The 13,184-nt window shown below is 37.2% G+C and overlaps 1 protein-coding gene across 2 annotated transcripts in view; it reads left to right on the forward strand.

Annotated features, from left to right (window-relative positions):
* The first annotated feature begins 2,094 nt into the window (after nt 1-2,094).
* Lerp (lysosomal enzyme receptor protein) overlaps nt 2,095-13,184 on the forward strand; it is a 514,158-nt gene continuing 503,068 nt past the window's right edge. The window contains exon 1 of one of the 2 annotated variants that reach the window (XM_090408956.1): nt 2,095-2,440. In XM_090408956.1, the coding sequence (XP_090265082.1) occupies nt 2,283-2,440 (158 nt within the window). In that variant the 5' untranslated portion in view covers nt 2,095-2,282. The remainder of the gene's footprint in view (nt 2,441-13,184) is intronic. The other variant, XM_090408955.1, reaches the window with a different exon arrangement.

A 13,184-nucleotide genomic window follows, 5' to 3' on the forward strand; every position in this document is an offset into this window, starting at 1 on the left:
CTTCAATAGGCATCAACATTTTACAGTTAATGCAAAAGTTTGACAAATAAGAACAAATAACCTAAATAAGATGACTTGGTATGTTATTATTATTACTGTCTGATATCTCCATGAAGTCTCAGATATAATTGTGGGAGACCACTCTACGTTATACAACAATTCATGGCACACCATCTATAACGGAATGGAGGTGTTCTTTTGAAAATACCCGGATTCCAATGATGTCTATGAAGAGGGAAACCTCAGTTGAAGTGAGTTAGCAGACTTTTCAGGAGGGTTTCCTCTCATAATAACAATAACGACTCGAGTTGCATTGTTTTCAATTAATGACCATCCCCATAGCAACTAAAGCTATGAGAGTAGTGTGGTCTATAAATTTCGTTTGTTCTTTTCTCTGGTTTGCATATTTTGAGAAAGGAAAAAATCGAAGTTGCTGGAAATCGAAATAAGAACACGCGATGAACAGACATAATATATTCTACTCGCAGGGTTAGTTGCTCTTCAACCAACATAGTAACCGTGTGAAAGTAAAAATAACAACATTTTATTTATTTATTTATTATTATTTTGGGCCTTTCTATTTAGTCACATGGGAGACTCATATTAACCGTTCATCTCACAATACTAACCATACTTCTTGAACACATTCGCTGATGATGGAGTCTCATATGTTTATATAATTTTTATCATTAACCTCTAAAATAACATATATTTATATCATAGTCTCTCTATATATCCTATGAACTAGTCTTTGTAACCTACTGATCTTCAATCTATCCCCATAGAGAGTTCCATAAAGAGTGCCACTTGTTTTTGGTACTTTCCCTCACTCTTGAAGGAATCCGGGTGACTAGATATGCGTGCAGTAGTCTAGATGTGATTTTATCAGCTAACGCCTTTTTTATTCCCGTATATACGGGAGTAGGCGAGGCCATTTAGCCCTATCTAACTTTTGGAGACTGAGTGGGCAGTTCAATCTCCACTGGTACCCAATCAGAGACAGATGGCCCAAGGCTATCACTAATTAAGCGGTACGCAGTGAAGAGAGACGGCTCAAATGTGCCGCCATTTCGTGGTCTCTAACCCTAACACAATATATTTAATGTCTGAAATAATGTGGGTTCTACGGTCGATTTTCTTGAGTTTACAGGACGAAAAACCCGAGTTTCCGGGAGGAAAAACCTGCTTGCCCGTGCCAGAGATCGACTAACTCGGGAACCGGTCGAAAAAAGGCTTAGAAAAATTTCCTCTAGTCGCCGACTAGACTCGAAACCAAGACTTCCTTCGTGCGGCCTAGCGCGGTGGTGTGCAAACGCCACATCCACTGAGCTACACAGGCTCTCCATGTGATTTTATTAAAACTTTAAAAAGGAGGAATAATAATCTCATTACCCTTGCTTGTCAATGTGTTCCTTAACTAACATCCAAGTGAACTCGATGTGCTATTTTGGCTACCTTTGTAACATGTTCTCTAAATTCAATTCCCTATCCACAGTCGCTCCCAAATTCCTGCAGTCCATTACCATCAATTTAGTACACACCTTGTGATATGTTATCTCAGAGTGGGAATAATAATAATAATTCGATTTGCACTTGACCAAATTAAACTGGAGCGGTTATCTTTTGCTCAAATCGACAGTCTTTTTTATGCCATCATGTAGGATATGTACACAATTTTCATTGTCATCGCTCGTCCTAGCTTTGCATAATCTGCAAACACCACTGATATTTCCTTTAAATTATTTCCTGTATCAATGATGTAAAAATTAACTATCATAAATAAAATTAAAGAAATTCAAACTCAAATTACATGCAGTTTTATATCTCTCTCCCGTTGAGAGTCATATGGTACTGAAAGTCTGCTTCGTTTCTTTTCGTTCTGGTATTTGTTTTAAATTTCGGTATACAGTACATCTCCTTGCCTCCAGTAGTGCCCAATATTTATTTACAGACTTTTATCATAGTTTCGTTTTGGAATGAAGTCTGCTTAATTTAAATCAGTATTCGGTGAACAAAAATTTAATCCTGTAACGTGTGTGTGTCAATAAGCAATCAAAAAGAAATTTTTTTCTACTTCGTCAGTTAAGAATCAAAGTGCAGGTAATAATCACGTGTTGCACGTGATTATGAGTTTTGCCATGCCCAAGGTACACGTTTTGTCGTGGAGGCTGGCATGCGTTGTGGGTAATGGATAATGATTTAGAGAGTACATTTTTGAAGTGCTGCTAGTTTCAAATATTTGTATTATATTTTAGATTAGTAAACAGTGTATATAAAACAAAATGAAAGACTCTGCTTCGTTGAACTGCTATAAATTTGTGTTACGAATAATTCTACTTTTCGTATTTTGTTATATGTGTTGTCATGCAGTCGTTCAGAATGTAAATACTACAAGCTGCGTGTTTCAAGATGGGAAATATAACTTGTCATCCTTAGATAGGTAAGGAGTATGCTTGTATGATTACCAATGAAAATTGTTTTATATGATTATACCATTACGATGTCAGCTGTATTATAGCTTACATTTTTTTACGCAAAAATTAAAGCGGTCGAGTATGGGAATATACCGGTAATGAGTTATTCATAAATATGTCACATAGTGATTTATGTAGTTTCCATACAAAATGACGAATTGGATGAATTTGCTTTTTTTAACGTCCTTAGAAATTCACTGATTTCAGATTTTGCATTTTCCACGTTACCAGAACATTGAAACATTAAATGAACTTTCTGTGAAACATCTAGGTTTTTGGAACTTTTCCAGAAGTCTTTCGAAAATAATTACAGAATTATCCAAAGTAATAAATAACCCCCATTAGGGTTATTTATTTATACTTCGTATTATTTTGAGTTACAAACTACTTCAGAATTGTATTAATATTTTATTGTTATTGTAAAATGGTCAAGGCCCGTTTTGGTGCACTCGTTAACATCTGAATTATAAGCATTAAAAAAAAAAATGATGTAGAAAGTTTTTCCTGACTTGCATCCTATAAGTGGAGTGGTCTATTTAGTAATTTGACAGAATCATGTTACATTTCAACTGTCCGATTTGAAGGAATAGAGGTCAGTAGTTCATGGGAGATACTTAAGAAAAAATTGTTATTGTAGATTGTATACCTTGAAGAAGATAAAACAATTCGGAGTTAAATGGATGAATAGAGTAATTAAATGGGAATTTGCAGATGAAAAAGAGAAAAACAGCTGCATGAGGAATATAAAGTTCGGACTAGTATAGTAAGGAGAGAAAAATTAGAGTATGAGAGGAGATTAGTGTTGCAATTCAAAGAGAATCCTAAGGATTTTCTTTTTTTTGCTATGTAGTGAACAGGAGGAAAAATGATTGTGGATGGATTACCTTGCTAAATTGAGATGGGATTCAGTTGACCATTGCAGATGACAACATAATTGAACTGCTTAAAGATCATATTATCAGGTTTAATGGAATGAATACAACACATGTTAATAATAATTATTATTATTACGACACCTCCAAGGAGTCCAAAGACTCATTGAGGTAGGGCACCTACTCTGCAACTCTGTCTCCACCAACTGCAGCAAACCGCATATCTACACCAATGCCAACCAGTATTTTCACAGACATCCATGCCCACAGTGCGATTTGAACCTGCTGCCTTTTGGCTGCAGAGCAGATATGCTAACCACTTGGCCAACCAGGCTGGCAATAAACACAAGTTTAATTGATTCTATATACAGGATTGATTAAAGTAGTGTTTAATTATTTATGGTGTATTCATTCCATTAAACCTTGTAATGAGTTTAAATCAGCACTTAAGTCTAAATAGTTAATTATTAAATGATCACTTTATCAGAGTGTTTCATACTGGCATGACAGGCTTTATTCCTAGAGGGATAAGGAGTGGTGAAGCGTTTATAAATGAATGAAAGGAAGTCACCCATCATTATGGATGACTTAAATTATCCAAACATTGATTACATAGAAGAGAAATTTCATGGTAAGTTGCTGCAAGACAACTTTCTCAACAGCATGTGAATGGTAATGGTGATCATTCTGTACTTTTTTTGGGAAGTAGCTAAGGTGAGTTTCATTGACATGCTCAGTTACAAAGCTGGAAATTATGACCAATTCAGGAGAATACTGAATGGGAAATATATCAGTAGTGCATGGAAATCTTCGAATACATGCTTCACTGGGATAATATCTGGATATATCCACCTAGAATTCAAAGAACAAATAGGTTGGGAGCGAAATGGATGTGCAACCTTATTAATTATTATTATCCCCCCAACACCCCACGGAGTCAAAGACTCATCAAGCAAGAGATCCATCAGAAGATGATATGGAAGGAATATCTTGAAAATAAGAATGAGAGGAGTTATGAGAAATATAAGTGCAGGCCAGAAAAGTTAAGTATTGTGCCAAAAGTTAAATTGGAGTATGAAAAGAAATTGGCTATGCAGGCTAAAGGCAATCCAAAAGAATTTTATTGTTATGCCACAAACAAAAGAAAGAAATAAATGTGGAAGAATAACTTTACTGACTGCAGATGCTACATTTATGTAACTAGATTGTTCAGTTATGAGTGCTCACTTTGCTAAGATGCATCAACCAGGTGTATGTAACATGTTGTGCAGTGCTGCTACTGCTACATTGGATATAGAGGTGCGTGAGAATGAGGTTGAAGAGCTGTTGCATAACCTGGATAAGAATTCATCAGTAGGGACAGATGGGAAAACAGCATAAATGCTAAAGAAATTTTAACCAAATTGGCTCAGCATTTGACTTGTTTCTATAACTTGAGTCTCTCAGCTCAGGAAAGATACCATAGTAATGGAAAGAACATGTAATTCTGTTGTACACTGGTGATGCAAAAACCAATGCATCTAACTGCCAACTAATTTTCTAGTGTGGTTGGTGGTGAAGATTTTAGAAGAAGTTGGCAAGAACTCACATATAGAAATAGGTTGTCAGACAAGCTATACTCTGCACAGAACAGCATCGTTTATTAAAGGGGATTTGTGTATTAGCAATTTGTTTATATTTTATAAGAATGTTATGGCTGAGTTGAATAAAGGGAGTGAATATGCTATGATACTGTTGGATTTTACTAAGATGTTTGATAGGATACCACACGAAAGGTTGTTGCATAAACTGGAGAATTTGGGATTGGAATATAAACTCTGAACATGGGTAAGTGGATTGTTGACAGATAGGTATCAAAAAGTGGTATACGGTGGGCATGAATCTGGATGATTTAAGGTGATCATCATTGTTTGATTGGAAGAGTACACTCATTCACTTAGAGTGCACTCAATACTCCCTATGACAGTTCATCTGCTATCTCGTCTTTGAACTTGAATGTATACCCATTCAAGTTGTATAGATTCTTCCTTATTCTTGTATTCCCTGTCATGTAATGAAAAATATCTTGCATCAGTCCTATACAAATCCTGAGTATATCCATTATCTCTTTTCAGCTTATTTACTTTACTTCATAGCCCACACTTTCTTCATCTCTCTTCAGTCCACATTACTGATATGATCCTGGCATCCCTCACCTTTCTCCATTGTTTCCATTGAAAGTGGCAACTTGACGAAAGCTACTGCTCTCCACTAACTCAAAAATCAACAAAACCACATGACTAATGTTTTGTCACATGATTGACATTATTGGAAGGGATGTCAATCGCATTACACTGCACTGTGGAGATAAAAAAACATGATACAAATAAAAACAGTATCAAAAATTATATATATATATATATATATATATATAGCAAAAGAACATTGTGCAAACGTATGAAACAATTTTTAACCAAGTAGATAATAATAAGTAAAATATAATAATAATAACACAAAGCAAACATGCAGGAGCAAATATTACCTGTGATATCACTCCTATATAAAATAAATAGGACAACTAACACTGCAAGATATTTGTTTTATGCTAAGACTGGTCAAGAGAATGCAGAATAGAAAGAGATCAGGAACTGCTAAAGGAAAACATTGAAACTACAAAAAAAAATCCCAATGATACCATCAACAATAATCCCAACACATTATTAAGAAATGAACAAAAGCAACAGAATAAAAAATTGCTATTGACATCAACAAACTGAAAAGTGCAAGAAAAACACAAAAAGGATAAAAATAACAGATATAAAACATTGAACACATCAAAATATAAAAAAAGGATAAAAATAAAAATAACAGATATAAAACACTGAACACATCAAAATAACAGATATAAAACACTGAACACATCAAAATAACACACAAACATAGATAATAAAAAAATGACCACAAACACTTATCAAGAACCAAAAATAACACTTCCAAACATATTTAATGCATAGCCCTGAAACCAAGCCTCATATTTAAAATGCAGTGGTAGCAACATATCACCCTTTGAGAAACAAAAACACCTCCAGCATTACTAGAAAAAATTGTCAAAAATGTTGGTCTGTGACTTTTGAAAGCTAATCTAACCTCTTAGGTCAGTAAGAGCAACTTATCACCACCCACAAAGCAAATGAGTGTGTGAATAAACAAAAAATGTGGAATCTGGTTTCTCAGGCAGCAGTATCAAATGGAGTATTCAATTCAGGATGTAAAGATGGTTGGGGCCTAAGGGCCCCCAACCATCCTGAATTGACTGTAGCATCCTCTACAATTTCTATATAATAATGCTAGAAGCGTCAGTTGGGGTGTTGTTGCTAATAACAGACGAATTGCAGCCAACAAGGGTAGGAGTCAGTTGGGCAGATGGCAGTTCTTTTGAATATGGTGTGAGATTGAGGCTGGTAGAACAAAATATAGAGTTGGTTGCTGCTGTAGTCCAGGGATGATGTGGAAGACATGCATTAGCAGATTAGTGCAATGAGTGCAAGTCGAGCAATTATTAAGTGGGGGGGAGGACTTCAACTTTGGGAGGCATAGATTGGAAGAGTCCTAATTGACACATCTATTGTTATAGAGAGAGAGAGAAATAATTTGATCTTAAAATGACAGTCTCCCACGATATCAATTTTTGTAAATTTATATAGCCATACTTGTTGAGGTTTGGGAATGTTTTAAAGCTGCTGCTGATTCTAGAAACAATCTGATTTATAATGACTTCTGAACGATAGTGCCAAATGTATTTTTTATGTTTGACGAGATGGATGTCAACAGTTGTTCCTGATGTGCTGTCCACAGTAAGCCAGGGCACTTCATACACTCCTGGATATGATAAAGGAGAGAAGTAAGTCTAAATAGTTGAGTTTTTGTTCTTAGGTGAATGGATGAGAGTTGCTAATTTCATATATGGTTTGAATATGGTGAGGAACTGATATTTATTAAGCACTCTAGACATATATTTGGATGTGCCCTGAATTTATAAAATAGCATTAGTTTTGCTGTAGTCTTGCATATTAGGCATTGAAGGGGATTTCCGGAGAGCATTTAGTATTTTTTCTTTTTTTCGGGGGATTATAGCCATTGACTAAAAAGTGTGATGCAAGTGAGTTCGATGGTAAGAGCATTATCATCCGAACAGATCAGTTTGTGGGTTTAGGATGCTATATCATTGAGCTGGATGATGGTGTGACTGTGCAAATATCTCCCAGTATGTGTAAGTTTTCTATAAACAGAAAAAAGATAATGAACTATCAGGAAGTGTTAGATATTGAATGGAGAACTTATTGACAAGTTATTCATTCAAGATCTAACATGTAAGCTTTACAAAATAACAAAGAAATTTGCATAATACCTGCTTACCAGTAGAAGATGAGAAACACCCAAATTATTGTATGTGAAAGCTTATATCACAATGTGTAAAATATTGGAATTTATTTATTGTAAAACGGAAAGCTAAAAAAAATCAAGAATAATGTCAGATTAGCATTTCATGTAAAGGAATCATGACTTAATTTATGTATTATCAAACTATCATAAAATCGTAAGTTACTAGGTAAGAAATGACTAATAGGATCAACAGTCACGTCTAAGCCGCAAGTACCTGTCGTAACGCCGAAAGCTGTTACGACAGGTACTTGTGGCTTTTGCGGTACTTTTGATGTAAGTGCTTACGGGGAAGGCTGATGTAAGTGCTTTTCCTTGAAAACAACATCTAATAGCAAGGAGGGAAAGCAAGGGGATCAACCTAAGGGCGATGTAAACTGTGGATCGTGTGAAAAACAATACAGAAAAGAGGGTGCTGAGAAAAAGTATTTAAGGCAATACGCACCAAGCTCGAGGCTTTTTTCCTGTTTTTCTTCGGAGATTTTGGAGATCGAGGACTCTCGACGAGCGATCGGAGATAGGACAAGCCGAGGGTGCTATGTCGATGACAGCCGGCCGTATTCATGACCTGCGCTGAGAGGTATTCCGTGGAGATCCATACAAGAATCAACAGCTCATGGAGAATGTTGCCAAACGCTGTACAATCCACCCAAGCGAGCGGAGAAAGCTTGTAGCAACAACCATTTCTTGATTTGTGTCTGGTAGCAGAGAACGGAACAACTCAGTCACAAGACGAAGAATGACCCGAGCAACACGTGGCAGCTAATAGACCTTCGGAGGGACTTGGTCAAGTAAAGATTCTTTTGTTTCATATCTTGAGATTGTTTGAAGGTAGAATTTTTGTCTTGATAAAGCAAGACTGAGGACATTTTAGAGAACTTTGATAGGATAGAGTAACTAATACAGCCAATTCTATTAGACAAAGAATTGTATATCATAAATCTCTAACATGTATATGATTGAAATAGTGAAAACCCTTTGTTAATTGAGTAAACTTAACTAAGAGAGAGAAATGATTTGAGAAATGTCTATTTAGAGTAAATGTGAATGAATGAAGAAAGTCAGATTAGTATTGAACAGTTTGTATAGATAAGCATAAGACATTAACTTAGCTAGAAATTCAGAAGTTTTGATAACTTGATACAAGATTTAATGTACCTGTCTTTTAGCATTAATAAACATGTTTTGTTACTTGAAACTGAGTCTTGCCTGAATTCGAGGTGTCAACCTACCACTTATAAAATTCGAACCAAATAGTAGGAAAGAGTTTAGAAAATTATATAATAGAGATTAGATCTTAGGTCACGACTGCAAGGATCCAAGATCTATATACTCGCGTGTGAATTTAGATTAACGTATATGCCTAAAATCTAGGAATATTTCCCTGAGCTTGAATTATATTGTTATAGGAAGCTGCCTGCGCAGTTAAAATATAAATTTGCCAGTTTCTGAAGAGGAATTATGTAGAACTTCTGAAGTCGCTGGGGAATAAAGGTTCAAACCTGTAGAGCACAACTGCTGGGGCCTCCTTTGTGGTGGCATGGAGAGCTGTTCTACAACCAAAAAAGGTGCTTGTGAGATGAGTATCCCACTCCGAAATTCGTCCTTATGTCAGCTTGGAGAGCATGAGTTTCAGAGTTCGGTTCATCCTTCGGTTTATAACTTGCAGAGCTGCAACATCACCTCAGCAGTGAAGTTGGTGCCTCCTTGGTCTGATAAGAGTGTTTCAGGTGTTCCATATCTTGAGAACATTAGCTTGAAAAGCTTGTTCGCTAGTCTTTGCCGTCTGATCCTTCGTGGCTCTGGCCTCGGGAAACCTTGAGAACATATCTATTATGACAAATATATGTTTATTTCCTTTCGAGGTGGTAGAGAATGGTCTCACAATGTCCATAGCCACAGCCTGAAAGGGACGCAAGGGGAGCGGGAACAGTTGGAGGGGGCCTTGCCAGTGATGACAGACTTTTGCTGACACAAATGGCATGATGATACATAAGCTTCAACATCATCTCTCATCCCCTTTCACAAATATCTGTCTGTCACCCTTTTCCATGTTCTATGGATGCCTTGATGGCCCACTAGGTCCGCGTCATGAAGCGTGTACAGCACCCAAGGAATCATGACTCTCGGGACTAGGACCTTTTCTTTCCATCTTCCTGTGACGCCTTGTTTTGACGACAGAAGGCCATCCTTACCCATGTGTATGGTATCATAGAATTTCTGACTGTGCAAGAGACCCTTGTCCATCACCCTTTTCATTTTCTTCGCTTTCCTCAGTTCTCTGGGATTTGATCTTTCCATTCTGCTTGATGTGAGCATAATTAATAAGCAGTATACTCATACTTGTTACATTTACTTCTCTGTCTGCAATATCTTCATCTGGGTGTTCCTTTTCTTCTGCATGGTCTAATTTTTCAACATTTTCTAGAACCAATGTTGAGACAGCATTGCTCTGTATGCAATGCCGCTTGGTTGTTCTGTGCTTTCTCCCTCTCAGGTGTTTTCCATGCAAGTTGTCATCCCTGCTTTTCTGTGCTATCAGTCCCCTTTTCAACCTCTATAGTTTTTCTTCTCCCTTTGAAACAAGTCTCCCTGCTAGCATAATTACAGGAAAAACTGTACTTAGACAGGAAGTCATTTCCAAGGATTAATCCTAAGTGTGAAGAAGAACATTTTAGCAATATTAGAAAGTTGTGCCAGAGACACATGCCAAATGCTGGTAGACTGATCTTTAGTCTCACAGACCTCGTAGCTCGGGTGACTGAGAAGGATATTCCCAGTAGTTTGATGGGCTTCCTTAATAATTTTATCCTCCATTCCATATAAGGTTCTAAGTCCCTGAAGCAAGATCCTGATATGATCGAGGCCTGTGAGCCAGTAACAATTAGTGCTCTTAAATTTTCTTCCACATACCCTTCCTTCAACTGTCATTTCAAGGTTGTTTTTGACCCTTTCTTTCATTCTTCCCTTCTCTTGCTTACTGCAAAAATGAGATTCAGCTTCAGCGAAGTTTCCATTCATCTTGCCTTGTTTGCTGAAACAATTTCTGGCAATGTGCCCCAGTTTATTGCATTTGTAACATCTTGGGGTTTCACGAAGATGACCCCTAGCATTCTCTCTGTCCTAGGACATAGGAGGGTTGCTTTTGCGCTGGGTAGATAGTTCCAACAGTTCCATTATAGAGTCCATTCTTTTAAGCAGTGGTTCTTGCATCTTTTCAAATTCCCTTTTAATCAGGATGGTGGTCCTTTCATCCTGGGAGTGGGAGCTTTCTGTGTCGTTCATGGAACCTGACTGTAGTTGGTTAAGGACCATATTGAGATGTTCCATTACTGGCTGTTGCATTCTCTCAACCTCCTGCTTAATCATGGAATGGATTTTGCTTTGATCAGGGATTCCTGTTGAGATCTCACAAACTGACTTAGCTCTACTCTCCTCTAGGATGCTATATCATTGAGCTGGATGATGGTGTGACTGTGCAAATATCTCCCAGTATGTGTAAATTTTCTATAAACAGAAAAAGATAATTTTTGTAATAGATTTCATGGTTTGATATGAACACAGATGGATAAGAAAATAACTATTTATTAACTTAAAAGCTAATATTTCGCTGGTATTATATCCAGCATCAATTCATTCATGTATTAAATGGCCCAGACACATTGAATACATTTTTAGTGCATCTAAATAGCCAGCACCTTAAAATCCACTTTACAATGGAACTAGAAACCAATGACTGCCTACCCTTCCTGGACACACTGATCACACGTCTTTCAGAAGGTTCCTTATCATTTTCGGTTTATAGAAAACCCACACATACTGGGAGATACTTACACAAACAATCACACCATCACCCTTCTCAACAATACGATCGTCATCATCTTCCTTATACCCTCTTTTACCTTGCGGTGTCGAGGGTCCATTGATCATCGGACCTCACTCCGTTTACAGGACAAGGTGGTCAGCCTTATGCCCCGGTGTATCCTATGGCCTGTAGTGTTGAGTTCTCAAGGCCAGTTTGCCTGCTTTGCAGGATGGAAAAACCCCAGAATAAACTAGGGAAAAAACCCTGCTGTCCACGCTCAAGACTGGCTAACTTGGTTATGGCTGAGGAAGATCCTTCAGCTCCTCACGTCACTGACGAGAATCGAACCTAGGACACTCCTTCCCCAGGCATATGGTTGCGAAGCGCATAGCCACTAGGCTAACCGCACGGCTCAACAATATGGTATCTTAAAAACACTAACCCATAGAGCTAGAGCAATCTGTTCCAATGACATTGCTCTCACTGCTGAACTTTCTCACCTACGACACACCTTCTTAACCAACGGTTGTAATCCCCATAAAATAGATAACATACTAAATGCTACCCAGAAATCTCCCCCTCTGTCTACCACAGAAGACTACAACAAAACTGTCACCATCCCATACATTAAAGGCGCATCTGAAAAGATATCTAGCGTGCTTAACAAACACCAACTGTGCACAGTATTTAAACCTTATGTAAAATTAGCAACTCTCATCCGTTCACCTAAGGACAAATGCATTTCTTTATCACATCCAGGAGTCTATGAAGTGCCCTGTTCTTGCCATCAAGCCTACTACGGACAGACAGGAAGAACTGTGGACATCCACCCCAGTGAACACAAAAAATATATCCGACACTTTCGCTATGGCAAGTCGGGTCTGACAGACCATGCTTTGGATACCCCTGCACACAGGATCAATTGGAAAGAAACAAAAGTAATGCACAGAAGCTTCTACAAGTCAGAGAGGTTGTTCCTGTAATCAGCAGAAGCCTTAAAACATACTCCAAACCTTAACAAGCATGGCTGTATAAATCTACCAGAGATTTGGGAGACAGTCATCTTAAGACCAAATTAATATTTATTTTTTTACTTTTATTTTATTTCATTTTTTCAAACTTTCTAAGACTATCATTTGGACTACTATTTCAAAATTTTGAATTTTTTTTTTTTTTTAATAACCTAGATGGCGGCATATTAGGACTTTAGTCTTGTGTTGCATGCTGCAATTACTTTTACTAGCCCCACTGTTACACTGGGTTGTGGTTGTTTTGCATTTGTAACAAACTTTGTGTTGTGTGCTCTGAAGATGCTGAATATAATACCAGCGAAATATTAGCTTTTAAGTTAATAGTTATTTTCTTATCCATCTGTGTTCATATGAAACTGTGAAATCTATTACAAAAATGTCTGGCAAACACATAAGCCTATTCACGCGTAGAAAGATAATGAACTATCAGGAAGGCATGTAGATGATGTGACTAGTGTATTTAGGCAGGACACATGTCAGCTTCTGGTTCCATTGTGAAGTGGATATTAGGGTGTTGGTTGTTTGAATGCTCTAAAAATATTTAATGTGTCTTGACTATGTGATTAAATAGCAAACACACATT

This window comes from Typopeltis vanoorti, chromosome 19 (assembly GCF_054136105.1).
Source record: "Typopeltis vanoorti isolate ZY-2024b chromosome 19, IOZ_Tvanoo_1.0, whole genome shotgun sequence".
NCBI classification, from domain to species: Eukaryota; Metazoa; Arthropoda; class Arachnida; order Uropygi; family Thelyphonidae; genus Typopeltis; species Typopeltis vanoorti.